Source organism: Synchiropus splendidus, chromosome 14 (genome assembly GCF_027744825.2).
Source record: "Synchiropus splendidus isolate RoL2022-P1 chromosome 14, RoL_Sspl_1.0, whole genome shotgun sequence".
NCBI lineage: Eukaryota > Metazoa > Chordata > Actinopteri > Syngnathiformes > Callionymidae > Synchiropus > Synchiropus splendidus.
Window position 1 is genome coordinate 3,884,579 of NC_071347.1, and position 26,388 is coordinate 3,910,966.

A 26,388-nucleotide genomic window follows, 5' to 3' on the forward strand; every position below is an offset into this window, starting at 1 on the left:
AGAGTCAATAGTTCCCAACTTAACTACTGTGCCTTTACAAAAACAACTTAAAAATTAAAAAAATATATATTTAAAAAAATGATTTTGATTGTGCCACCAGGTCAGATGAAAAATAATATATGAAAATAATTGGTACCACAGCAGAAAAGATGTGCAGGAAGGCATGTATGTGCATATGGAATAAATGTATAACAGCTTTTTGTCATGACTCAAAATACAAATTGTTTTTAATATCGGTCCATGATTTGCCCAGCGGCAACGGAATGCTCAATGGGACGGTAACTCTGTGTCCATTCTGGATTTGCAAGTATAAAACTTACCCTAGACGGTTGAAAGACCCTTGGCATGTGTGTTTTATTACGTTGACTCTGAATCATTCAAAACAACGCTTCTCCACACAGACAGAATCAGGAAGAAAGATTCAAATCAACTTTATTGTAGGAACCGTTGACAGCTCCCAATCACCACAATGCATGGTTGCTGCATAAAATAAAAAAGTCATCAGTCTCAAACTTAGGAGAAAGTCGAAAAAGTACCCAGCATTAAGGGCAAGAAACAACCTTCTATCAGAAAGAGGAAAAGAATCAAGAAGTGTACTGGTAGTGGCAAACAAGACAATATCTGCAGTGCATTGAAAATAATAAATAACAGTGGATACACAGTGTGATAATGTATATGTACACAGATGTGGAAGGACTCTTTCGTACCTAGCTGAATTTCTCCACTTCTGTGATACAGTCACCGACTATAGCACTCGGAAGAGAGTTACTCTAGTGTTGCAGAATACTTGCATAAGGGAAATAAGCTTTCCTGTGAAGAGTCACGCAACAGGTCTGGTCATGTTTTGGACGACAAGTTCCAAGACTTTTGAATATCACTCTTCATCAGCCTCCGTTACTCCATTGTTTCGACCCGAGCAGAAACCATAGAAACCGCATGACAGAACTGATGAAAGGCCTGGTCTCAACCCAGAAACCTGATTTGATAAGGAAGGAGGTGCGAGCATTTAAAACCTTGGCTTCGGCAGCGACGTCAGTTTTGTTTTCAGTTGTGTGTGAAAATGGTGCTGCTTCAAGGAAGCACAGCCATGTGTCACTTCCTCCAATTGTTATTGATACAATCATAAAAGACAATAAGAGCAGGGTGAGTCACATCTGAGCAAGAATCCAGTGATAAACAACAAATCATCAAAAACATTTATATTCATGACACAATGTCTAAATCTGATCAAAGGCGATTCTCCTTTTATGTGCTCCTGGGTGAAATGATGTGCCCATTTCCCTTCTTGACATGATTATTGTAAAACATTGAGTGCTTTCACACAAAAGATGATGAAAGAATACTTGCCCATTGGTAGTAATAATAATAATAAAAACTCTAAAAAGAAGTCAGGTGAGGATGTCCATCAATCGCCACTTAGTATACGCTCAATCTCTTCAAGTCTTTTCAGGGCAGCTTCTCGTTTTTCTTCAATGTCTTTAATCTCTTTCGGGGCCTTGGCTTTAGTCCGTTGCTCAGACTGACCTCTCACGGATTGCTCCACATCTTCCAGGGTGTCTGAGGAAGAGGATTTCCTCACATTCTTCTCTTCCACTCCAGAACGCTCTGCTGTACCACCAGTCTCACTCCCTTCCTTTCTCAACTCGGCCTCTTGCACCACATGCTCCGCTTTATTTGGCCCTTCCTCCTGAGCTGCAGCGCCCCCTGCTGGCGTGATAGGTTGACCCGCTGCGTTCATGGCAGCCATTTTACTGCGCACGATACTTAAATGCCGACGCACGTACTCCTCGTTTGGAGCAAGAGCCAGCGTTTCCTCCAGACAGCGCTCAGCCTGGGGCAGGTCTCGCTCCTCAAAATAGACCACGCACAGGTTGTGCTTCCCCTGAACGTTCGCCGGATCCATCCGTAAGATTTCCTCAAAGCAGGCCTTCGCTCCCCGGGTGTCCTTTTTGTGGTTCATGAGGATGTCACCTTTCAGGATCAAGCCCTTGATGTGCTCGGGGTGGTACCTCAGCAGCTCATCCAGCACCGGAAGAGCATCTGTCTCTCGTTTGGACTGAGAGTAAAGTAGCGCGAGGTTGAAGAGCGCGCTGCGGAAGCCGGCCTGGAGACTGATGGCCTTACGCATCCAACGCTCGGCAGCCGTGTTCTCATTGGCGTCCATTGCCAGCATGCCCAGGTTGAAGTAGCCATTGGCATCATCTGGTTCTTCCTCCACGTAGATCAAAAATCGACGGTTGGCTTCTGGCCAGAACTTTGGTTCACCTGAGCAAACACAAAAGAAATACTTGTACTTCTTAGCATCACTAAACGTTTTTACACATTAAAGCAAAACATGTATTTTCAAAGGAACTAAACTGCTCAAATTACCACCCAAAATTATTGGTATTTGCTTTAGAGCATGACTGAAAGAGCGAAAAAACTCACATATTTTACAACGTAATATCATTAGAGCCATATGTACAGTATATAAGTGGTCTATTGGTGTCCAGCGATACTGCATGATCCTGTTAAACGGTGACAACAGTACCACACATCCAGCCAACAACGTGACATAGAGCAGAGAGCATTGATCCCATCACTCTCAAGAACAAACTCTCAACAGTTCCCATGATGCTATGCAGTCCAGTCAACCAACCACAGTGGTTGATCGCTACAAGACGGTCAATAAAATCATTGGTCTGATGTGACGGGGCTCAAGCCCATTTGCCCGCAAAATTCCATGTTATAGTGATCAACAGCTGTGACTGGTTGACTGGGCTACAGAGCGTCATGGGAAGTCATGGATACTGAGCTTGCTGTCGAGGGTGACAGCACCTCATATGCTACTTCATTTGAAAAAGGATGGCTAAATAGGAAAGAAGTCAGGGAAACTGTGATAAGTTGTGGCAGCATTTGGATCTCTGACGTCAGAGAGCTGTTCAAAGAGCAAGACTCCATCGCCAAAAGAGCCACAGGTTCCTGACCATTGCTTTATCGCAATGGTCAAAAGCCACGACCAGGTGACTCTTGTCTCTTGATCATGACACTGTTGCAGTACCACAGCAGTTGAGTTGGGTAAGGAGTGTTAGAGATCTCCACATTAAGTTTATAACAAGCAAAATTGAAATCCAATCCCCAAGTGATCTCACCCACAACCACAAAAAAGCAACAACCCCAAAACATTTACTTCATTAAACTTAACTCCCACCTACAATATAATTTCATATCATATGCACAAATGTAGATTTTACTTTGAGAGCCCCAAGAAAATCAAGGGCTCGTGGTTCCCAGTTCTCTCTCATCTGTATGCAGCCAGTTTTTACATGACATTGTGAATATGTATATTCAAGGTATTGGGTTGTTATTTTGGGTCTTTGGTGGAGCAGCAGAATGTATAAGATGGAATAAAAATCAACCTGAATTCTCAACAGATTTCTGAAAGCAATCGGCCCAGGAAGCTCCAGATGAACTGCTCGGCGGCCTTGTATGTCAATATCTGAGACATCACTTCTGAACCATCCCACCCAAACACCACAGCAAAGGCCATCTAGGCCGATCCAAGGCCAATTACAACGCTTGTTTTTTGGAGAGGGGGTTGACACAAAAACTAAGAAATAACTAAAAATGAACAACAACAACAATTACCACTACTATTCATCCTAGTACTGCACTCTCCTAGATTTGAGCTTTCACTTGCGTCATTCAGCACATAATTCAGCATTCCCTTCTTACCTTTGCATGAACTCATACGTCAACCTACTTGTCAACCCAGAGATTAGTGCTAACAATAAATGAAGCACAGGGCTTAGCGTGTTTAGCTCTGTTAAAACTGTATCGTATCCATGTATAATGATTGGGGAAAATACCATCTGTTGCTTGGGGGAAGAAGAAAAATGGATCATGTCACCTTTGCCAAGTAAAATATCAGTGTATTTTGGATTGATTCAAATGTAACAGCCTGTAAAAACAGGACATCTGCACAGTGACTGATGGACAGGTGATTGAAGAAAAGTCATAACGTCATAATGGGCAGAACCAGTTTGAGGAAAAAACGTTTTTCTATCAAGTTTTTGTCTATAATGTTCGTATGGGATAAAACCTGCCCAGAGACTCACCTCACAAGTGGCAGGAACGTGACAGCAAAGAGGGCGAAATGAATCACTGAGAGGAACCAAACAACAAAGGAAATAACAACACACCTCCTGGTAAAACCAGTGATAAATCTAACAGATTACAGTTGTTTAGGGTTTTATGGACACAGGTGCCCTGATGGAGTCCATCACTGGCCATCCACTGTTGTGTGCAGGGTTTTTACTCCCACTTGTTCTGGCCCTCTGGAGATAGTAACGTTTTTTATATGCTCCTCTCACCCACACCAGTAAACATGGAACTCAGATTTCCAAAGTTGTGTGCAGTCAGGCTCAGCTGGAGCTGGCTGAGAGTTAAAAAAAAAAAAAAAAAAAACTTCAAACACGGTGAAAAGCTCAAATGCAACTTGTGAACAAATGCTATTGTATCAGATACTATATTCTTCTTGGAACCCAAAGTAAAAATACTGTCACCACAGTACTTCTGGTTGGAAAAAACACCACTGTTCCAGAAGGTAGTGCAACAGTTAAGGCTCGTGTAAAGGTCAACAAAAGAGCAAGAGGATACATTTGGGTGGTATTCCTGATAAGACATTATCAGTGAAGGAAAATCCAATATATGTCCTGTGAGGCCATTTTCCCCGGCCCTCAACACAATTGAGTTAGAAGACAGCAGACAAGAGTTGCCCACACTGTCTCGGCGTACAAGCTCATTTCAAAACCACCATCATCTTTTCCACCTTCTTTCACTGCACTGTTAGTAGTAGTGAGTAGTAGTAGTTGTAGTAGTAGTAGTCATAGTCGTAGTAGTAGTAGTATTAACTCTAACATTTTTCGCTTAAGTTATTCTTTATTGTAAGATGATTTATATTACTTTCTTTTTTCTTTTCTTTAATCTTAACAAGGATATAATTTTAGGCAGAGGTGTATTTCTGATAATTTTATATAGCAGTGGAGAGTTGGGGGGGAGCAACAGAAAATAATTGAGAAGCACTGCATTACATAATAGACTGCTGTGAACCCGAAGTCTGGAAGACTTTTGTTCATGATCACTGTTTGAAATGTGGTCATAATACAACTCTCACACAGTGACAATAGTTTTGTTTTGTCTTGGTTCCTTTACAAATGTTGATGTACAGGCTGTAAGCTTCTTTCAAAGTTGAACAAATCATCAATTCAGTTGTCTTTATTTTCAGATTGCACTTGATATTTACACTTCAATATGGAAGCTGATGATTATTCAATAACAACAGCTGCACGAGGGCGTGATCAGCTGCGATTAGTCAACTAATGAATAACAAACGGTGACAACGTGTCAAATGAGGGCCGCTCTAATGAGGGCCAGGAAAAAAAAAAAAAACTGTTCTCCACTCTGCTCCTTTTCAATGTATGTAAAAAGTCAGATGAAATGAAGCCTACAGTGCATGTAATGTATCAGAACCAATGCAATATAGTGCAAAGCAAGTGACATGTCAAATGTAAATAATGTCCAAGTACTAAAGAAGTTTGAAATAAATATTCATTGGATTCATAACTGCCCTGGTGCACCATGTGTCTTCCAGGTCATCGCACTCTGGCTGACTAGCACAATGGGACAAACACTAGAAAAATGGGCAACAAAACTCCCCTACTTGCCTAAAATAAAGTCACTTTACAAGTCATTTTCCAATAAGAACTGTCCAACTTGGTTTCCCATGACGTCCCTCTCCACGTCACGCTCTGTCAGAGGGCGCATGGCTGCAGCTGCGAGCATTTAACAGATCTTCACTATGCATACCACACATTCATCACCCATCTATGGAGATATCATTCTCGGCTTTCAAAAACTGAGCCCATTGTTTAGGGTTATTACACTGAGGTGCCTGCACAAAGTCACATGTGCAGGTGAATCTGGTCTATGTTTGGGGTGGTCCTGTATTTGAGCCGCTGGAAGCTACAGCAATGAGATAAGTGAGCGCAAAGTGCTTTACTTTCAGATTTGTGTTTCATGAATGAGATCGGTCAAACCTTGTTACATTAATTTGAAACACGCATGTCAAATTCTGTTGGCAGTGACGGGATCATAAGGCTTAAGTTGACTCAACTTAAGAGCATGTGACCTTGGGGGAACATACTTTTTTGCTGTACTAGAATAAAGTGTACAGTTAATACGGTTATTCTTCATTGTAAGTTGATCTACATTACATCATTTTTTTTTCTTTTCTTCAATGTTAACAAGGATACAATGTTATGCAGAGGCAGCGGAGAGTTGGTTGGGGGGTGGGGTGGAGGCGAAACGTTTACTTGTTCCTGGAGAGGGGCGCCACACAAAACGATTGAGAAGCACAACTTTAGTGTCATTATACAGACCACTGACGCCTAAGTGTGTTTCGGAATCTGACAGGGGTTTTATGAGTAGAGTGGAGCTCACCCCTCCCACTCTTCCTAATGACGGCGGTGCTGCAGCTCCTCCAACCCACATTATCAGACAGGCAAACACGGTGTTTATAAAATGTCCTACAGCCAGAGTATTGATGCGTTTTGTGAGGATCTTAATGGTTTATCCAATACAATACTTGGTTGTTAACAAGCACATTGACTGGCCTTGTTGGCTCATGGTAAAATGCACCAGAGCCAAACCTGCAACCTCAGGTTCCTCAGGGACATTCTCTGACCACTGCTCCACTGTGATATTGCATGCAAGTTAGCGCTAAAGTCATATTTTTGCCACTATAGAAAGACATTAAAGTTGATGGTTCGATTGCACTGTGTTTTATAATGGTAAAAATTTGAATGTTTGTAAATCCTAACAAAACTACCCAACAACACCACCTTTTTGTCTCTATTCCGACGTGTGCCCTTTTTTCTGCTTCAAGTACGAGCCTCTCTGCGCGTGCCTGCACATCATTAGCCACCATCCTGCTGAATTCACAGGCTAAACGTCCATGCAAGCAGAACATGTTGGCAGGAAATTGAGAGGGACAGAACCGTAATCCAATTCTGCAGTTGAATCTATTCCGTTGCACTTAGCGATAGCACTCTGTAATTGCATGTGTATGGCCTCACTCGAAGGTGAATCCAAAATTCGAGGGCAGTTTTATTCATTTATTTTCTTTTGTTAATTTTTTTATTCACGTAAACGCAATGTTTCCTCTTAAAGTCGATCATGCATTGTTTAGTGAAATGTTATCATAAAAAAAACATGATTAATAATGGAGATTATATGTTTTTGGCCACTATCCTGCAGCACTAGTTTAGCATCCATTGTGCATGACATTTGCTGCAACACAAGTGGAGCATCAGATAGAATCCAGCTATGAGAGCAGTGAGCTGCTACTGATCACACACAGGAGGTTTAACAGCAAGTCTCGACAGCCAATACAGAAATAACTACATGGATCACACTTTAATGCATTATGGCATTTTCATGCTGGTTTGACGCTTCAGATATGAATGGCATCGACTCAAACTGGCCACACACAAATAAATGGCTCACCTGACTCCTGCATGAGAAGAGCAGAGTTAAAAAGTGCAAGTTTGTGACGCGGGTTGAGCTCCAGGGCGTGGTTGAAGTTCTTCAAAGCTTCCGAGGGAGATTTCATTTCGATGTTGACAATCGCTAGGTTGTACCACAGGTCAGCGTTTGTTCGGTCCAGCTCCAAGGCGCGGAGGTAAGCATCCCGGGCCTCAGTGAGCTTGTTCATTTTCAACAGAAGCTCCCCTCTAAGAAGAAACATGATGTGGGAAATAATCAGAATTGAAAGCACAATAAAAAGACAAACAGAAAACTATCATTTTAAGTGATGCAAATAATCTGAGAGTGGTGCTCCGAGGTGCTCTTGTCCTCAACTGCCCTTTGTTTCAGCAAGAGATGTGTTCTTAATAACTACTCTCGAAAGCATTTACTTATAGGATAAACATGTGGTCTGACGTTGCCAAATTCACTTCCAATGGTCCATCGTTCAAGAGCATCCAAACAGAACAGAAGTCCAACAGAAGTAGTCTTGTTCCTGGGTTGATCTCAGAACTTCACAGTTGGATTATGGTGGGAGCCTTTTCTTCTTTAGTTAAACTAAAATTATTCAAATCAAAGGCGGTATTTAGACATTGGAATTAACAATCTTGCCTGCTGATGTAAGCTTGTTTGAAGTCTGGTCTCATGCTGATAGCTTGTCGATACAGCTGGTCTGCCTCTTCTAGGCGGGAATCATTGGCTCGGATCAGATTGGCCAGGTTTATGTAAACGTTCAGGTGGTTTGGGGCCACACGTGTCGCATACTTCTTCCCAGGGATGATCTGGTTGGACGAGAATACGACACACACAGTTAAGCAGCTGCTGTTTTTCATGTCTTTGGCAGTGAGTTAAACTATTTCACTCCCCCTATTGAAGTGCACATTTGATTCAGTGCGGTTCTAAGTACATGGTTGGTAGTTCCCTCTTCGTCTCTGCTCCTCCTTATCAGTTAGTTATCATCTTAGGTGACGGAGCGAGAAGTGAGGACTCAAACAAATAAAACAAACAGCACAACTTTGTTCTCCAATCTTGTTTAGTGAGAGTACAGGCATACAGTCACCACATATAATTTACACAAAAACATGAGCAAGAAAAATGGCATAGAAAAAAACCCCCAACAAATTCATCCTTGTTGCTGCGTGGCTCATACTTTTATTGGAGCCTTGCATTGTAGACTCTTAAAACGATGTAAATCCAGTCTCTTTAAAAATGTGATACACAAATATACTACTATACTACAAACACAAACACCTGCATTGTATTTCTCTTTTCACCTCAATTAGTGTTTTTTTATGTGAGCACTAGCTCACTTGAAGATCACTGCTCTGCAGACTTGAGAAAATGTGAAACTGGAGTTCAGTCACTTTTTGGACTCAAGTCAAAAGACATCATGGTTGGAACATATGGTTTTTAATTGGGCAAGACAGCTGGCTTTAAAATGTTTTGGGATAAATTCAAGAATTTTTGTAGGGAATTTTGATGTCAGGAACACTTCCACAAGGCGCCTAGCAAATGCGAGAGGTATATATCAACCTTGCATGATGAATGTTCTTCAGCCACAATAAAAACACAAACCATTCATAATTGTTTTCTTACATGGGAAGCAAGCTCCTCCACTAAATTGCAAAATGGCTATTCAAACATGCAGACGACCAGCAACATTTGTTTCCTTTATGCCACAAGGGCTCTGCGGTCATGTACAGAATATTTCCAGATGTGTCAGTAGGGGCCCGTAATGTTTGATAAACATTAAATAGTTATGCGCCTGCCATGTTGAACCAGACTCGGAACACATACTACTGTTCTGTCCGGGGAGTCAGTGACGTCAAGCGTGATATTCCCGGAAACACCTTTCTTTTGTTTTGTTATTCACACATTTTCACATATGAAATCTGTTCACGCTGTCATTTGTGCGCACACATGGTGACCATGTGTTAAATGCTCCATTGATTGTCATTAAATGAAATGCAAATTTTCTTTCGGCGAACCATTTGAACCCTGAACAATGCCCGTCATATCTTGCATGAAGCGCTCAACATCGTGAAAATGGACATTGTGAAAATTTGTTTTGAAAATGGACATCGATTACCTGTGGCATGAGAGACTTTGCAACCAAGTAGGCTTCTTCAGCTTCTTTGGACTTGTTCAGGTTCTTGTAGGTCCGCCCAACATTCATGTGTGCACCAATGTCATCTGTACAAATGGGACCAGATAAGTGAATACATGAACGTGGATAAGACTAATAATAAGCTAAAGTAAAGTAAATATATGGAGCCTGGTGTTGGTCCTACTTTTCACAAACAGGTGGAGGAAATGGTTAATTTCAATCTGAGCAACATTTGTGGGTGTTTCTATCAAAACTTTGGAGTAAATAGGGATTGAAAACCTCACCCTGGCCGAGTGGCCGAGGAGACAAGGGAGGCTGTTGTTTACGCAGTAGAAGCCCAACAAAGACAGAGAGCAAATTTGGCTAGCTCAGATACTGAAGAGTAATATTCACACCGATGAAGCTCATGCAGTGAGACAGAAAGTGACGCATCAAGTCACAGCAAATCTTTTTGGCATGACGGTGCACAAGCAGCACACACTGGTGCTTCACTGTGTCTGTTGAAACACACTTATCAAAGATGAATATTTAATAGAAACTTGGCTACTGCCAAACACATATTAGTGTTGTTTTAAGAAAACACACATACATTACGATCATCATGAAAATACCACGCAGCATACCTGGTTGTACATAGGTGGCCTGGAGAAAATAGCGCAGAGCTTTTGCATAGTTATTTTGGTTCTCAAGAGCGTGGCCAACATTATTCCACAACTTGGCATTGTTCTTGTTGACCTACAGCAGCAGACAGTTTTGAGATCAAGTGATCATAAAAATGTGAAATTCATTTTTGTATTCACATCATAAGAACCAATAATCTGGCTAAAACATGGCAAGGCAGACCTAGCACATAATTCTGTTTACCTTTAGCGCCGAGGTGAACAAAGTGTATTCAGACTCCCAATCCCAGTTCCTGTTAAATGTTTTTACGGCATGGGTGGTTAGAAGCACTCCAATCATCAACCATGAGACCTTACGCAGGTATCTGCAGACAGGAAAGTGAAACCTTATTCAGAATGTATGTGCTTGACAACAGCTCATTTAAATCCATTTATTCAGATTAAGCAAAGATATAAATCGACAGCGCAACGTAATGTTGTGAATTTTATACTCAGGCATGACTTATGTACAAATATTTTCACATGTACTTCAATGTTATTTCACATTGACCGACGTTACCAAAGAGTAAATATTAGCTACAGGTGCTTTTTAAGATCTAATGTATATATTGGGTTACAGATTTTGCAAGAGCAACTGAGAGTCTGGAAAATGGGGTATTCATCGTAATGCAACAGTGCTTACCCTTTATGAGAAATAATCTTAAATCCATGAGCAATCAGAACGCAGAAGCCCATACTGGGAACGTAAAGGACCCTCTCAGCTACAACAAAACCAACCGGGAAAAAAAGGTTGGACGCAGGAATAAAGGGCAGGACGATTAATGACAGGGCCTGAAAGAGAAGCAAGAGAGCCATTCATTATTGTGCAGTTCCTTCATCACACAAAAAAATATATACATATTAAGGGCTGGCATTTTAGTTTTCAAATCTGACAAGGAAATAAACTGTTACATGAGATGACTGGCTGTGATTGGCTGCAGTGGAAACTGATGGGAAAAGCGAACCTATCGTACTGCTCTGTTTCAAAGGCTGGCTTCAGTGTTCGGAAGATGAAATGCCCTTTGACATGGATTGGTAAAACCATCACAGACACTGCGAACCAGCGCTTTCCAATAACAATAAAGAGTCTATTGTCTAAGCGGTAGCTAACAACTTTGGAAAACTTTGGCTCTGCTTTCTCCCAAACAATCCAACGTTCTCAAGTGGAAGAAGCGAGCTTGGACCACTGCAGTCACTTTCTTATCCAATTTAAACACACAGTCTAAAACATTCCTGCAGAACGACAAAGGCCTTGAAGCAGCGTGGGATTATCAAACATTTTAACAAGTTAATTGACTTCCACTCAAAAAGGTCTTGTGGATACTCCAGGAGCACACAGACAGATAGACCGCTAGTCTGACTTGAAAGGAACATTAACCAGCAGGTCGTCTGCAAAGCAGTGAAAAGAGATGTATCTATTAAGCACTGACCCCAAGGGCAACATAAAAAGAAAGGACAAGATGGGTCCCTGTATAGAACTTTGGGGCACATGCCTGCCAGGGGGCAGTTTGTCATTTAAAAGGGGCCACGGACAATGACCTCTCGGACTGACAAGGCAGGAACTATTTGAGCATGGTGCCATTACGAGGCATGACAACAGGATTTCATGGTCCACAAGCCTGTGGTCAGATGTAAAAGCACGAGGACCACTTCCAGAATCAACAGTTTGAAAAATAATCACCAAAAACCCGTTTTGTGTGTAGATGTCAAACTTGACTTAAGTATTTTTGAAATGTCAAGGAGCGGGACTGAAACAATAATTTTTAACTTTCACCAAAACCTGTGATTAAAAGGGACGTTTGGAGATAACTGACAGGGACATTTGTTTTTTAAAGAACAGGCTCCACGGTTGAGTTGAAGACAGAGGGAACGTAACTTGACCCGATGAAGGCATTTATTATCCTTATAATTTATGGCCAACAGTCTGACAGTCATTTTTTACACACGGTTTACTGAAATGACGTGTGCATCAGTTAGTCTTGCGTCAGTCTGCTATTTTTAAAGTAAGTGCTAATCTGTAATTGCCGTCATCTCAAGCCAGCAGGGAGTACATTTTGTTGGATAGTCACAGTGGGTTTAATGAATATATATTTCAAAAACCTGGGGGGACTATTTCCATCCAGTCAACACAGCTAGAATTCACGTGTCAATACGGGCATTGTTCTCCAACAATGGAGAAACAGTTACATTTTTAGTGGCTACTTTAAACTGTTTTAAGGTTAGTATGCCCCTCACTGAGCTACGGTGCAAGGGCTTGAGAACAGAGGACAAAGCCCAGGATCCCAACACAGGATGCTTTGATGCCCTGCTTTTGTCCCGATTCAATTTCATCCTAACATGCGGTTGCTGTGTGACACTCATGTGTACTGTTCGATCACTTGTATCTAAAAAGAACATTTAATTACATAATGCTAGAAATGATATATGACAGATATTTAAAAATACATTTAAAAAACAAAGCACACCAGGTTTTCCCACAGAAAATTGGTTTGTCAAGGTGGTAACCAAATATGTATTTGTTTAATTTAGTGTATTGTTTACTCTTAATACAGAACCCTGTTATTGCACATGAAGTGAAACAGTATCATTTTAGGTCCAATTGCAATGTGCTAGAACGTCAATAAGCCAAATTCCAGGGAAAGATTATTTCAGAGATTGAGAACCTCCTTTGTCAAAGACATTTGCTCCACACCCCAAACCCTCAAGTTTATGATGGTGTTAACAAAGTGCCTACAAGGGGAGCAAGTGGCTAGCACAATGCAGACATCTGCAGCATAGATCCAGCCGGAGTCCAGGATATATGTTTGACTCAGGTTCCCATTTGACTCAAATATTAAACAGGTATTTGGATTGGTCACTCTTGAAGCTACCATGTCTCCTTGTTTATATAGAGAGCAAACTGCACTTTCTCCCCAAACTGCTACGAGTGTCCGTCTCCTTTCTTCATATACGTCCCAATGTGGACCTAAATATATTGTCTACTCACCATAATGACAGTCTTGGCAGACCTGTGTCTGTGGAGTAGGCTGTGATAAGCCAACAAACCTAGAAAAAGATAAAAAAACACAGTCGCAACGTTTCGATGATCAAGAGGCGACTCCACCAGCGGGATGGTGCCCATTGTCCAGTCGCAGCACAGTTGTGATGGGTTCAGCAGAAGCCATGCATTCACAGGGAGTAGGTAGTTGAACGTCAGCTGTCGGGCGGGCGTGGGGCTGACTGCTGCAGGGTTATCAAACCTACAGAGAAAAAAAAACAGACAGAGAATTTAAATGGTGATCTGCACCTCGAGTAGTCCGAGATACAGATGTGCATTACACAAAGGAACAGAGAACTCAAGAAATATGACGCTCATTAAAACAAACACAAAGCACTCTGAAGAAAAAGAAAAAAATGTAAAATAAATTGTTCCTCCTCGACCTACTTCCCAAATTCTTTCAAGTCAACATTTACATTTTTAAAGCTTAAAGCCAGCGTGTGTGTCCCCGTAATCTCATCTTCATCACAAAACCTTGGCCACGTTTCCTAATCCCAGAGACAACAGTGCTGGAGATTACATCAGTGGTTTTCCATGAAGAGATTAAAACCCATATTTTTCCACATTTTAAAACTGAATTATACTCCCACATTTGTAATGTGCACTGACATGCAATTAATCACGGTTGGTAAAAAGGTCTTATAAAGTCCTAAAACACAAGGCAGAAACCATTTTTTTGTTTGCAGCCTCACATCCTAGGCTTATGATCTGCCTGCCTATTGTGCTGCGAGGACTTGTTATTAGCATGCAGGAAGTTCTGTCAGACTATCTGGAGACAACATTTAGATAAAGGTTGGAAGCACGGTGTATTTGGGCATCCTGCGCCTAGATTTTATCAATAAAATGTCTGGTGTGGTTCAGTGTGACATAGTGACATTAAAATTACAAGAACACCAAGCAGAAAAACATAAATTCAAATCTGTGAACATCGACAATTACTTAGTCTTTTGTAGTTTCATCCTATTGAAAATGCATCTTACGGTGTTCCATTTGTTTATCGTTTTTATTTTCGGGTAAAATTCAACGAGTATTTTAAAATGCTCCATCTATGTATTTAATCAACTAAAAATGTACCACAAAAACAAACCATTCACTTCAATAACAATTTCTAATTCACTTGACAAAATGAAAGACTGGCCCTTTAAAGAAATGGATGTTTTTCTATCCATAGTCACTTCCTGTGTGTGACCTTGTAAGTGACCGATAGGACTTCATAAAAGTGTAACGTTCAAGTGTAGTTTCAAGTTCACTGTAAAGCACATCTGAGAACTTCCTTGCAACTAACACCGTACATGTCAGTTCAGTAAAAACACGTCTGTTGTTTTAGCTAGAGAACCACCCGAGGTCAGCCGTATGGGCCATCTAAGGATAAATAAAATGGTTAACAAGGCTTCCACAGTGTACATAGCTTCTATCGACATCATTCAGTACGTATGCACAGTTTCTCAAAGTGCTGTACAGTGTAGTCAAAGTAAATATAATGAGTAATCATTTGAACAGGAGCAGGAGAACACCTAAAAACATAGTGAGCCCTGGCTTTGGTTTTATGCTGGTTTTAGGGCAAATGGATGATGGAACTCCGCTTGCATGAAAAGAGACTAGTAGACTTCAAGTACACTAGAAAACAGGATCCCGGTTATCACAGTTCATCATCCGCACGGGGAAGAAACCATGCGGCAGACAATTCAGTGGCCAGTCCAACAACATTGCTGAAAAATGACATGTAATCGTATCGCGAAGGTTCTTGGCAGTGTCCGATGACAACAGCGATGGCTCATGTATGGCAGATCACAGCTGACACACGGAGTCAACTCCATTAGAAGTGTCACTCTGGAACTCACAAATGCTGTGCAGAATCTAATATGCTTTACACTCGTCAGAAACCTTTGTCAAACCTTGAGCTCTTTCTCGGATCGACAAACAGTGTATCGAACATTCAAGACCACGTTGAGAACCATGCAGTCAAGAACAGCAGGCATCTAGCGGTGGGGGACCATGCTGAGCGGGACAAAGACAGAGATGAGGATAACTACAACATGTACAGACAGAAATGGCGACTTGAAACTTAAATATATAACATATACAACAACATAGTTGAGCATGTATGCATGACTGAAGCTTGGCTTCACTGTCACCACAGGAGAACAGCAAAAGTGAGAGGAGTGCAAAATGGCACAATGTGTAGAACAAATATATGTGAAGGTATTGGGTTGATTTGATAAACCAGTTAAAGAGCTATTCTATGGGCAAGGTAACTTGCAACCACGTCGCTTTTAAACTTGCACAATCTCTAGAATCAAGTGAATTTGGTCGACCGGAGAGAGCAGGTCCTGGTGTTGGGAGGGCGATGCACCCCCTCTTATCATTGTGGGGAAACACTAATACGTATACTATATATTAGTGATGGGTAGATGACGTATCATGAAAGAGTATTGAAGAGCTGATGACGCTTCATGAAACAGTATCCTAATTTTCAGAGACCACGACATGAAGTTCTGGGTTTAGAAGTGTTTCATTACAGTGTAATGAAACCTCATCTACCCATCACTACTATATACTATGCAAGAGGGTCAACAATACAAGGTGACAAACAAGACTCATGACTGCTCTCAGGGCATCCATGGTGACATACTGCTGTTGGCAAGACTGTACCAGTCATAGACATGGTGGCGGCATGAAGAACAGCATGAGCTATTGTCATTCTAGCTGGTCCAAATGGAAAAAGACAAAAGACAATGGGCAATGCTCTCCATCCCCCACCATCTACTGTAAGACGACAATTTGAATTTATTAATGTTTTTTTTTGTTGTTTTTTTTTTCATTCTGCTTCTGTGCTTCTGTGGTCCAGGCCCATTTTCCCTTAGAAGTTTGGTGACTATGACACCTTTTTTATGACCTTTTTATTTTGATACTAGTTTTGCTTTAGCCAGTCACTTCACATTATAGTCACTATCTTCTTCATCTGCGAAGAAAATCAAAGATTGACTTGCAGTGGCTTTCATAACATTTAAAAAAAAAAACAAGTGTTGTTATATAACTAAAGAATAATAAAGCTCATGTTGGCGTCAAATTTAAGAATGGATAAGTAGCGTCAAATGTGAGGCAATTCTATTTCTTCCCCGTGCAGGCATTAGTGTTTCAATATTAGTAGTTGTTAATCCAATCCATTCTACAAACCAAATTGTGGCTACATCGAGGTGTCTGGTCTTAAATTAAATTAAATTAAATTAAATTAAATTAAATTAAATTAAATCACACTGATGCACAAGACACGTCGAAGCTAGGATGATAACAACAACAACAAACATGGAGGAATCCCTGAACAAAAGCAAACAAAAGCAGTCCTTTTGCTTTTGTTCAGGGAGGTTTTTTTTCACTACTCTGAATGTATTTGAAATTCGTATACTACTATATATAACAAGACATTTAAAGAGCTTTAGTTTAAATAAGGTGATATAAAAACTTGAAAATAGCCACCAGTGATTTATTATGCTATTGTCAAACTGATGCTAAATAAACAATATTTAGTTGTTTAAATGTATGTAAGGGTCCATCATTTGATTCAGTAATAAACCAAATTCATTCAAATTAAAAAATGTGTCTTCTTGTGGCAAATATTCTGATACCATTAAACAGTGATTCAATGAGATTAATTAATCACAAATTCTCTCACAAACAAGGTTAATGTTTTTAATCGAATCCTACCAATAATAAAAAGTTGTCAGTATATAATGATTAAAAAAAAAAAAAAAAACATACCGAGTGAAGACAGGAAGCTGTGACTGAATCACTTGGACTCTGATGATGACAAGGAGCAACGTGCTGATGATTAGCACAATGAGTTTCAACAGCATCTGTAGGACAGCGTAAGGAAAGCCAGCTTTCCCCAGCACCACCTGCTGCAGAGTGTCCAATAGTATTGGCAGAGTGAACTGAAACAGAGAGAAAACAAATTTCAGATTTATGTCTTCTCCTAATTCATACATGTCTTATAAATAATTCGACAACAATAAGTGATAGAGACATTTTTTTCCACATTTGAAGTCCAGTTGGTGCGAGTATGTAGAAGTCAGAGGAAATATGAGGGTCAAAAGCCTCACCCCTTGTGCAACAAAGACTTCATAGATACAGCAGATCCCGATGACCGTGATTCCCTGCTCTTTGCAAAGAGTTGCTGCAGCCACCAAAACAACTGTCAAGGCTATGGGGGCCCAAACTGGAAAACAAAAGAATAAAAATTGTTAGCAAAAGCAAGACCTGGCTGAAATTTGCTTGATTTCCCCACTTGGTCCAGTTTGAACTGTTTTGTTATCGCTAAATACTACTAGTACAACTAACAATAATAATGTCTTCATTGCATTCATTTACCATTCATCCTTCATCACGTGATCATGTCTCCGGGTATTTCAATAATGTTACAGCTCATGAATTTAGACTCCAAAGAGCCTCTCACTTGATGTCGTGTAAATTCAAAGCCTTTGATTAGCATGGTCCATTAATTCAATTCATGCAACACTTCATAGCTAAGTTCACTACTCGATATCTTTGAACTGTGCTATATCCTAAGGCAGATTTCTTTTTTTAAACATTTTCTTTTTCTGATCATTTTGCTGGAGATACTTGATAAATAAAGAACAGCTTGATATAGGTCATGGAGACCACAACATTTCTGACCACACAAACACACATCAGCTGACATTGCTAAAATCCTGATCCAAATGCAAAATTTCATAATGGCCCACAGTAGAAAAATGGATAAGAACAGACAAAAAAAGATTAACTAATACCAACACTCACTAGACAAATAATTATGCACACAACGTAGACACTCAATAATTGTTGTATGATAGTGACCAGCAAGAATGACTTGACCAATCCTTAAAAAAAATGATAGTAATAGTAATGTAATAATAATGCATTGCAGTCATTTAGAAATTTGGGAAAAACAGTCACATTTTCATTGATCTCTTCCATTCCAAACAACACCCATTTTTTTCTATTGGGCGTTTCATAGTCAAAAGGCAGTGAATTAATAAGCACTGGTACCATCAGTCTGGGTCACCATTCCACTCTGCAACTTCATGATCTCATATTAAAATGGCTTAAGGCAAGGCAGCTGCGTGAGGACACAGACAGCGAGCAGGAAATGCGCCAAATGAAGGGATCAGTTATTATAAGAAACACTTAAAAATAAGCACACACAGGTGTTTCTCCTTGATCATGAAAGACTTGTCCTTTGAAGTTAAATGGTGCCCCAAAGTTGAAATTAAAAGAGAGCCAAGTGACATTCCTGCTGATCAGACCAGAAATACACCTCATAATGCCAATAGTTCAGGGGTTAGGAGCAAATTTTGAGGTCCAAATCATAAACTCCTGATCAAAAATTTCAATTTATTGCAAATAACATTTAAGTTGAAATAGGCTTCTCATTAGCTGATCAAAAGTTCAAGACTCCAGATAAAAAATAAAATAAAATAAAAAAAAACAGACCAAAAGCCGCAATGAATAAATAAATGAGTCCCTGCGTCACTCTTGTTGATCACCACAAAAATCCATTTAGGCATGCTTGTCGCCAATTTTTCCAGCAGGCTATAGGAAATGTTGATGACCTCAAAGAGGCCATCCTTTGTTTGGCATTGATATCCGTTGTACAGCAAGGATAGTCCTCTGGAAGAAGTTCTTTGATAGGCAAGTATTGTGAGCTGCACGGTCGTACTGTTGAAAAGCTCTCATTAACATACAGATAAGGGCCTCCAGGTGCCGGTTGACTCCCCTGCACAACCTTAACCGTGACCATGTACAGGTTAAGGGTAATCTCACTGTTCGAGAGATGAAATATAACTTTAATATATGGTGAAGTGTGAAGCAACCACCCATTTCTGAGTAATTCAGTTCTGAAACTAAGCCTGCATGATGCGTTACCCCCCACACGACCTCTCCGCTTCCTGACATCAAGCCATTTGAAGTGAGGGAGGACGAGAACATCTCCACTAGGCACATGCCCAGATATTTTGGTGGGGGGGGAGTTGATGCTCATGACAGAAAAAGAAGCACACATTGCAAAAAATAATATTTTTATTAATATCTGAAAATATACATGGTAAAACGCAACTAATCCACAGGACTCCATTAAACTCTGTTCTTTAAAGACATTAACAACCGTCTTTAAACCTTCACGCCTGCTACGGCATCCCTTTTTGTCAAACAGTGAAATAAATAAGACTTACCTATTGAGTGATCTGCACTGGTGGATTTAGTGTAGGCCAGGAAAGCAGCGAGAAGGAAAATTGATGAGAGGAGTTCCGCTCTGCCAACAACACCTGTGACCTGTAAACACAAAAGATGATGGTAAACTGGATGGTATTTCAGAAAATGCTAAATCAAATATTATGGATTGTTAAGATTCTGATTATTGCACTATTATTTAAGAATAAAGACATATCTTCAATGGCTTCACTTTTATTCCTCACAAACCAGATAAGAACTGCTCAGACCCACAATCACAACCACACAACCACAAACAAACACATGAAAGATGCTGTGAAGACAATTCTGACCTGCCCTCTGAGAAAATGATAAGGAAAGGCACGTGCAATGTCAGCTAGTCATTAGCAAAATTATGAAGTGACAGGAAGGACCCTAACAAGACAATGCAATGCAATTTTGGAATAAATCTTGTGTGAATGCGTGGTGACGCAGTTGTATGGTTCTCATGTTTGTGTGTGTCTGTGTGTAGGAATTGTTGAACTGAACCTGATGCCAGTGGTTACAAAAATAGGCTTTTCTTCCAATTCTATGAATTTTCATGTTTCAACATTAAATGGTTTTGTGAATGATTGCTAGTTTAAAATGAACACGTTTAAAATGAGTTTCTCCACGAAGCCACTTCTGTTTTTCTATTGGACTCAATAGAGCCGACAGTTTTAGCTGCACTTTAGTGAGGCTCACACAAATTCTAACGTGATACAGAGCACCTCAGAGGAAAGGGAGCAAGTGTGTCTAGAAAACTGGAAGAAACGCTTCATCTCTGACACACTGTTGGCATAGAATGCATAGAATTTAAAAACAGCTAGGGCTTTACTTTTGTATCAATTAAGCATTCACACAAAAAAGTGTGCCTCAAGTCAATCTAAGGTGTATGTCCAAATATTTGGAATATTCTCCTCACCATCTTCGGGGTACTTTTTCACCCCTATTTGGTTGAAATGAAACAGAAAAAGTAAAGCGATTTTAGGAGAAACAGAAGCTAGCAAGAGCTTAACATTTGTATTCTAGTGAAAACTAGCATACAGGTCATTTTATTGTTTAAAACAAGCGACCAAAATATTTTAGATTCAACATTCCAGATCAACATTAACTCTTAGAACACAATGTGGCTCATTCAAACTCCAGACAACTACTTTCTTCACAATGCCTCAGTGACATATGTCACTTGTGTAAATGATGACTGCCCTCATGTGGATGGAACAGTCACTTTTACCTAATGCACGCGTCTGTATATGTTATCTGTAAATCCACGTCTAGTCAGGAACCCGGTTTTCTGACTTAGAATAAATGTGTTCTAAAGACTAGAATGACTCAAAATATAAATAATATCGTTAGAAATATACTATTTTTATATGTTATATGTTTTATAAATTATATCTAAAATCTATGTATTATTTTGCAAAAAATTGATCAGATGGTGACGTTTTCAGAATCAGAAATACACGTGATATGTCCCACTTAAATTCTTCTTTGCGGGCCTTAATGGTTCACCGGTGAACCTATGAAGCAAGCAGACTTTACAGGTGTACTCCAGTGCACTGCTGAATGTGGATGTGGCTTCCGCATAACTGAGTGAAGGGCAAAGCACAAACCGCAATACGTCTATGTGCAGTTAACCGTGTGGTTGACCCAGGAGGAAGCAAAGACCAGAAACAACAGCAAGGAGTTAAAGCATAAAAGCCAAGCCATATGGTAGACATTTCATTCGTGGCCCTTTAAATATGCAATGCTATGTAGCCATAGCTATGATTTGGGTTGAGCAAAAGCACTATGAAAATAGTGTACATACATAGAAGAGTGTGAAATAGTGGTAAATCGCACAAGCTGATGATGAAGTCAAGCTAATAAATTGTTTTCAGGACATCTTGTTGTTCAGGTTGCTCCATTCATATGTCAAGATTTCGCTGTTGGGATTGTTTGGGTGGAAGACATTGCTTTTGTCTGGAATGGTCTCGGCAGAGATAACTTTTGCTAGATGTGTCTACCGTGGACGGATTAGTAATATAAAAACAAAATATGACAAAGTCTACAATTACTAGTGGAAGAAGATTGGGAAGACGCATTGTCATGAAACCCTGCCAGCAGAGCACAAATGTTTTCTTGGGTCCATTATTTATGGTAACATGTAGCAGCTGAAGCACTGAATGATCAGTTCATACACACCAACTCTTAGACATATAATATATACAATACATGGACAATACTTTTTTACTTTACGAGGTTCATTAAAAAGAGAGCTGACCGGAAAGACCCAGAAGAGGATACAGAGTAAGTCTTTGTGACATGCACTACTGTGAAAGCGCTCAGAGGAAAAAAAAAAAAAAAAAAGTCAGCAGGAGACAGTGACGATAAAAGGAAGAACAGTTTCTTCAGTAATTCGAAGGGCTCATTTGTGAGGCAAATTGTTCCCATTCAGGAAGACACTTTGCATAGACGAGGACTTGTAACATAGCATTGCGTGCAGCGTAACTGTAGCGTGGCCGCCCCACAAGCAGAATGTTGTCTTTGTTTACTCCCCACAGCCTGGTCATTAGTTCAGCGATGTTGAACGGGATAAATTACAAGACCTAATTTGGGAAAATCCCATTAGCAATTTCTTGGTTGACACGATTGACGATTCTTTTGGAGTCACCAACAGCTGATACCTAAGTTTGTTGATCTCTCCCTCGTAACTAAAATACACAACAAAATAACTTCTCTTTAAACCAATCTATTAAGCAACACTGTGCAGGGTTTCTGGCAGCGCTACATCAGAACCTGGGCCTGAAAACTGGCAGGAAACATCACTTCACAACATCTGTTGCAGTTGTTGTGAAAATGCATAAACAAAACAAAACGCAAAACTCAAAATAAAACGTGGGTGAAACAAACAGGGTTTCCACCAGGATTCATTGAAACTGCGGCAGAGCCAATGAAGAAGTGATCAAGAAACAGAGAGGAACACTTTGATATGAGCTGAATTGGTGACAGTAAAAACGCAAGTTTTTAATCATGAGAAGTAAATCTGCCTCCCATCCAAGCCATCCTCACACAGTCCGTCTATTAATATGTGTGGCCAGAATGCGCGACTTGAGTTCCACAGGCAACTTCAGTCAATATATGACTGAATAATCCGCAAATAACACATGTCCACCGCTCATGTCCACATCTATGATGTGTTATGTCTTCTCTGTTTGTTTCTATATTTCCACTTTGTTTTAATAAAGATTTCATCTATAGAAAGAGATCATTTTTCTGACGTGGTGGGTCTCATTTCAGGCGTGGCGCGTCGCCACGCTAGTTAATATGTGGTGGATACCCAACAAATGACTTCACAGTGGTCACATTCTGTCTTGTGGTTTCTGAGCTAGAGTCTGGTCAAAGTTGTACCATGATTTCAGTGTGTACCATGTATCTACATTTGCAGTGGCAAATCTTGTAAAGTACAATTCTTCACTTCCTGTCCACTTCCTTTGCGGAATAGTCCGAGATAACATCATTATGCTGATGTTGACACACCCCAGAAAAATTATTCACTTTACTATTCCCTGAACTTGAGAGTGTGACTCGCGCACACACACACACTCATGTATTTAACAGAACTTTCCAGTGAGAGGCATTTCAAAGGAAATCAATGTCCTTTTTTGTCATTAATTAGAAAAGAAATTCAGCTGGTCCCCATTAATTCAAACTCAAATTTATTATTATTAGTAGTAGTATTTTTCTTTTGGCCATGTCTTTTCTGTGTCTACAAACTGATCTGTCAATTGTGATGCAAACCCACTGCAACTTTTCTAATTTCTTCAGACATGTTCAGACAAGAAAGCAAAATAAACAACTAAAGTGAGATGTTAAGGCTGGTTTTCCTTACAGAGTCTGTAGTCGTTTCTGTCACCAATTGAATAAATATCATAACCCTCTCCGTTTTATCGTTTCTCTGTTGGATCCTTTGTTGAAAAAAAATAACCTCACCAATATGCAAATGATCCTGCTTAAAACCAATATTCCCAGTCAAAGAATGTCATTTAAAATTGGCTGTTCAATGGATATCACAACAGATATTACCTTATTATTTCTGGTAAGTATTGGTACTCACTGCTTCTGTATGAATGGGGTGGACTGCAAACAGCAGTGCAGCAACCAGGCTGAAGGTCTTGTCCAGGAATAACCGGCATACCCGCAGAAAGAGCACACACACAGCAGCATGGAGTAGGACATTAAAAAGATGGTAGGATGCAGCACTCAGTTCACTGAAGAGATAGTTTATTCGGAAGGTGAGAACTGTCAGGGGTCGATAGGACTTGTGACTCCTCTCCTGTGGGAACAAAGACAAAACAAGCATGTTAAAAACAGGCAGCTCACCGATTCAGGGAACAGAATTTTTTCTACAGACATTTCCTTTGTTGAGCGTCTGGGTCTGTAAGAGTAATTGTATAGAGTATAAATAATGCAGTAATGTCAAGATGGACAATGTTGTGAAAAAGAAGCCTGCAAACTTGAAATTGCAGTCTAATATGGGGTGCTATTCAACAGAGAAAAAAAAAATCACATTTTCTCTCATTTTTGAGTAGGACCCCATATTACCGTGAAAACATCACGAATGAATTTGGGAAATGTTTCCAGCTATTTATGCAAAATGAGAAGGGAGAAGGGTAAAAACAAGAACATGCTACTCGTACAACTTTCTTTGTCTTAAGTAGACTACTTCTCTTTTTCCATTTTTTATTGGTTGTCACCCACCACTCTTTAAAACTAATTTAAGCCATACAGCATTTTCCAGTACACATGCCACTATGGCCAGAAATTCAGATCTATTATTCAACAACAGGAGTCAACCACTTTGGAACTGTAGGCGACACCAGTGCCACTGAGTAGAAGCTTGAAACCACTTCACTTTGACAATGTACTGTTTTGAAAGGTAAGTAATATTCAACCACAAATCATATTAATGACTCATCACTAGCTAACATTGAAGAAGGAAATCTAACCTTCTTTAACCTGTCAGATATTCTTACAGTCCAATGAGTACCTAACCAGCTTCAACTTCACTGCATAATGTGTAATGCAATTGAATGCCAAATATAAATATTAATGAATGAGGCTGATGAGACAAAATTGACACTTCATGTCTACCTTGCAATTACAAATGCTATGAGTTCAGTGGAGGATTTAAATAATGTGTTTTTTTTAATAATAGATGATAACATACAAAAGAAATCTTTATAAAAATATATCAGAGAAAACGGTATGACAAAATGATAACAAATAAAAATGCCATATAATTTACCTCTGCCATGGGTGTTCCCCAGAAGTCATTCAGGAACAGGTTGCCCAAAGGGGTCGATGGTCTGAGGTCTTTATTGTCCAGGATGGCTGAGACGTCGTCAAACACAAACCCACAGGACAGACTGTTCCAGTAACACCCAGCCACCATTCCAGTCAAAAGTAAAACTTCCTTCCATGACACGACAGCCATGGCCATCCAGAGTCGTCATCGATCTCTGTGAATAAAGGCAAATACGCACATCAATATGATACATAGTTATAACTCAGTCCAGTGAAAAAAAAACATAGTACATATATGTGCAGACTGAGAGGTACTGCAACTTTCATAGTGCTCTGACTCATGAGGTCGTTTAAACATTTCAAAAAATAAGTTATACATATGTTACTAGACCCAGTGAGACTATTAGTTGCAAAGTAAAACAGAATTGTATGAACATACGAAGACAAATGAGTCAGTACTAGACCTTACACTTCTGCAGCAACACTGGATTAGCTCCCTTTTCCAGCTAAGGTCTTACAGCTTCTGCGAGAACCCATTAATGGTCTAAAAAACTCGATCAAAGTCAAGTGCTCATTAACCTACCAGTCCTCAACGAATCAAACGTTGATGTAGCATGTAACTGTACAATTGTGGCCACACAATGGAAGCTTTTAGTTCAAAGAAGCGGCATTCCAGCTGTCGAAGCTAGCGTTCACGTCAACACTAGCATTTCCGGTTCAGGGGTGAGCGCGCAAGTCAAATTTTTAGCTTAGCAACTTAGCTACAGAGTTTGTTTGCGGAACCGACTTCTTTAAATTGCCTGCACACCCAATATGTAAACTCGCTGCTTGCTGGTCGATACGTGAAAGTCTTTTCTCACGTCGCTTGCAGCGTTTCGTGACATGCCGCTCTTTTCATCGTGACAGTCGTGTTTCAGCGTTGACGCTACCGCTGTTGCTGTTGTCACCACTGGTATCCTAGCAGCCATGGACTCTCACCATCCAAACTGGTGACTGACAGACAGATAACATTCGTAACTCTGTCCTCGCTGCATGGTATGTAACTAGTAAACTGCGGATACCCATGTTACTTAATTACTCTTCTGGAAATTTAGCAAGCAATGACTAAACGGCTGTCAGAAGAGCGACATCCCCCAGCCTGATCAGCCGATGCGGGGTTAGGTATTTGACCACAATTCACCGGCGTGCCTTGTTGGTTCTTTGTCAATTTTTAACCCGCAAACAGTTGGCAAGATGTCCCACACGCTCAACTGGGGCAATGTGACCAGGATTGACCCAGGGACCCTTCATGAACGTGACAAAGCAAAAGTAGATGAGGTCTTCGATATGCTTGTCTTGGTAAATATCTAAATGCATGAACCTCACCTCTCTCTGAACACTTTTGCTCTTTGCTCTGCATCTTCACCAGCACTGCAAAAACACTCCTTAAAGGGCAAAGTTACTGTAGCTCTAATTGTTAGGTGTCTCTGTACATCTTATTCTACTTTGTG

At 40.2% G+C, this 26,388-nt stretch overlaps 2 protein-coding genes across 7 annotated transcripts in view; one reads left to right on the forward strand and one right to left on the reverse strand.

Annotated features, from left to right (window-relative positions):
- Window positions 1–431: 431 nt before the first annotated feature.
- tmtc3 (transmembrane O-mannosyltransferase targeting cadherins 3) lies at window positions 432–26,373 on the reverse strand. Of its 2 annotated transcripts, none has more exons than XM_053886845.1 (14): window positions 26,264–26,373; window positions 24,900–25,113; window positions 23,709–23,927; window positions 19,594–19,693; window positions 17,467–17,582; window positions 17,126–17,298; window positions 13,316–13,568; window positions 10,973–11,121; window positions 10,535–10,655; window positions 10,294–10,405; window positions 9,653–9,756; window positions 8,176–8,345; window positions 7,546–7,772; window positions 432–2,265 (listed from the first exon to the last, which is right to left on the reverse strand). In XM_053886845.1, the coding sequence occupies exons 2-14, from the start codon at window positions 25,092–25,094 to the stop codon at window positions 1,406–1,408; spliced, it is 2,799 nt and encodes a 932-aa protein (XP_053742820.1). In that variant the 5' UTR covers window positions 25,095–25,113; window positions 26,264–26,373; the 3' UTR covers window positions 432–1,405. The 2 variants fall into 2 exon arrangements, with proteins under 2 accessions (XP_053742820.1, XP_053742819.1); XM_053886844.1 differs by lacking the exon at window positions 26,264–26,373 and adding an exon at window positions 25,482–25,633.
- Window positions 25,615–26,388, forward strand: part of cep290 (centrosomal protein 290) — a 29,164-nt gene continuing 28,390 nt past the window's right edge. For 2 of the 5 annotated variants that reach the window (XM_053886842.1, XM_053886843.1), the window contains exon 1: window positions 25,617–26,236. In XM_053886842.1, coding sequence (XP_053742817.1) covers window positions 26,132–26,236 — 105 coding nt within the window. In that variant the 5' untranslated portion in view covers window positions 25,617–26,131. Of the gene's footprint in view, window positions 26,237–26,388 lie in introns of all 5 variants that reach the window. The other 3 variants (XM_053886838.1, XM_053886840.1, XM_053886839.1) reach the window with 3 other exon arrangements.

Excerpts from the sequence above, each read along its gene's own strand:
- tmtc3 (XM_053886845.1), bottom strand. The coding sequence starts at position 25,094 with ATGGCCATGGCTGTCGTGTCATGGAAGGAAGTTTTACTTTTGACTGGA. Across the intron at positions 23,928-24,899 it reads GGGGAACACCCATGGCAGAG|GAGAGGAGTCACAAGTCCTA; the intron begins GTAAATTATATG and ends TTGTTCCCACAG. Across the intron at positions 10,656-10,972 it reads AAGATTATTTCTCATAAAGG|ATACCTGCGTAAGGTCTCAT; the intron begins GTAAGCACTGTT and ends TCCTGTCTGCAG.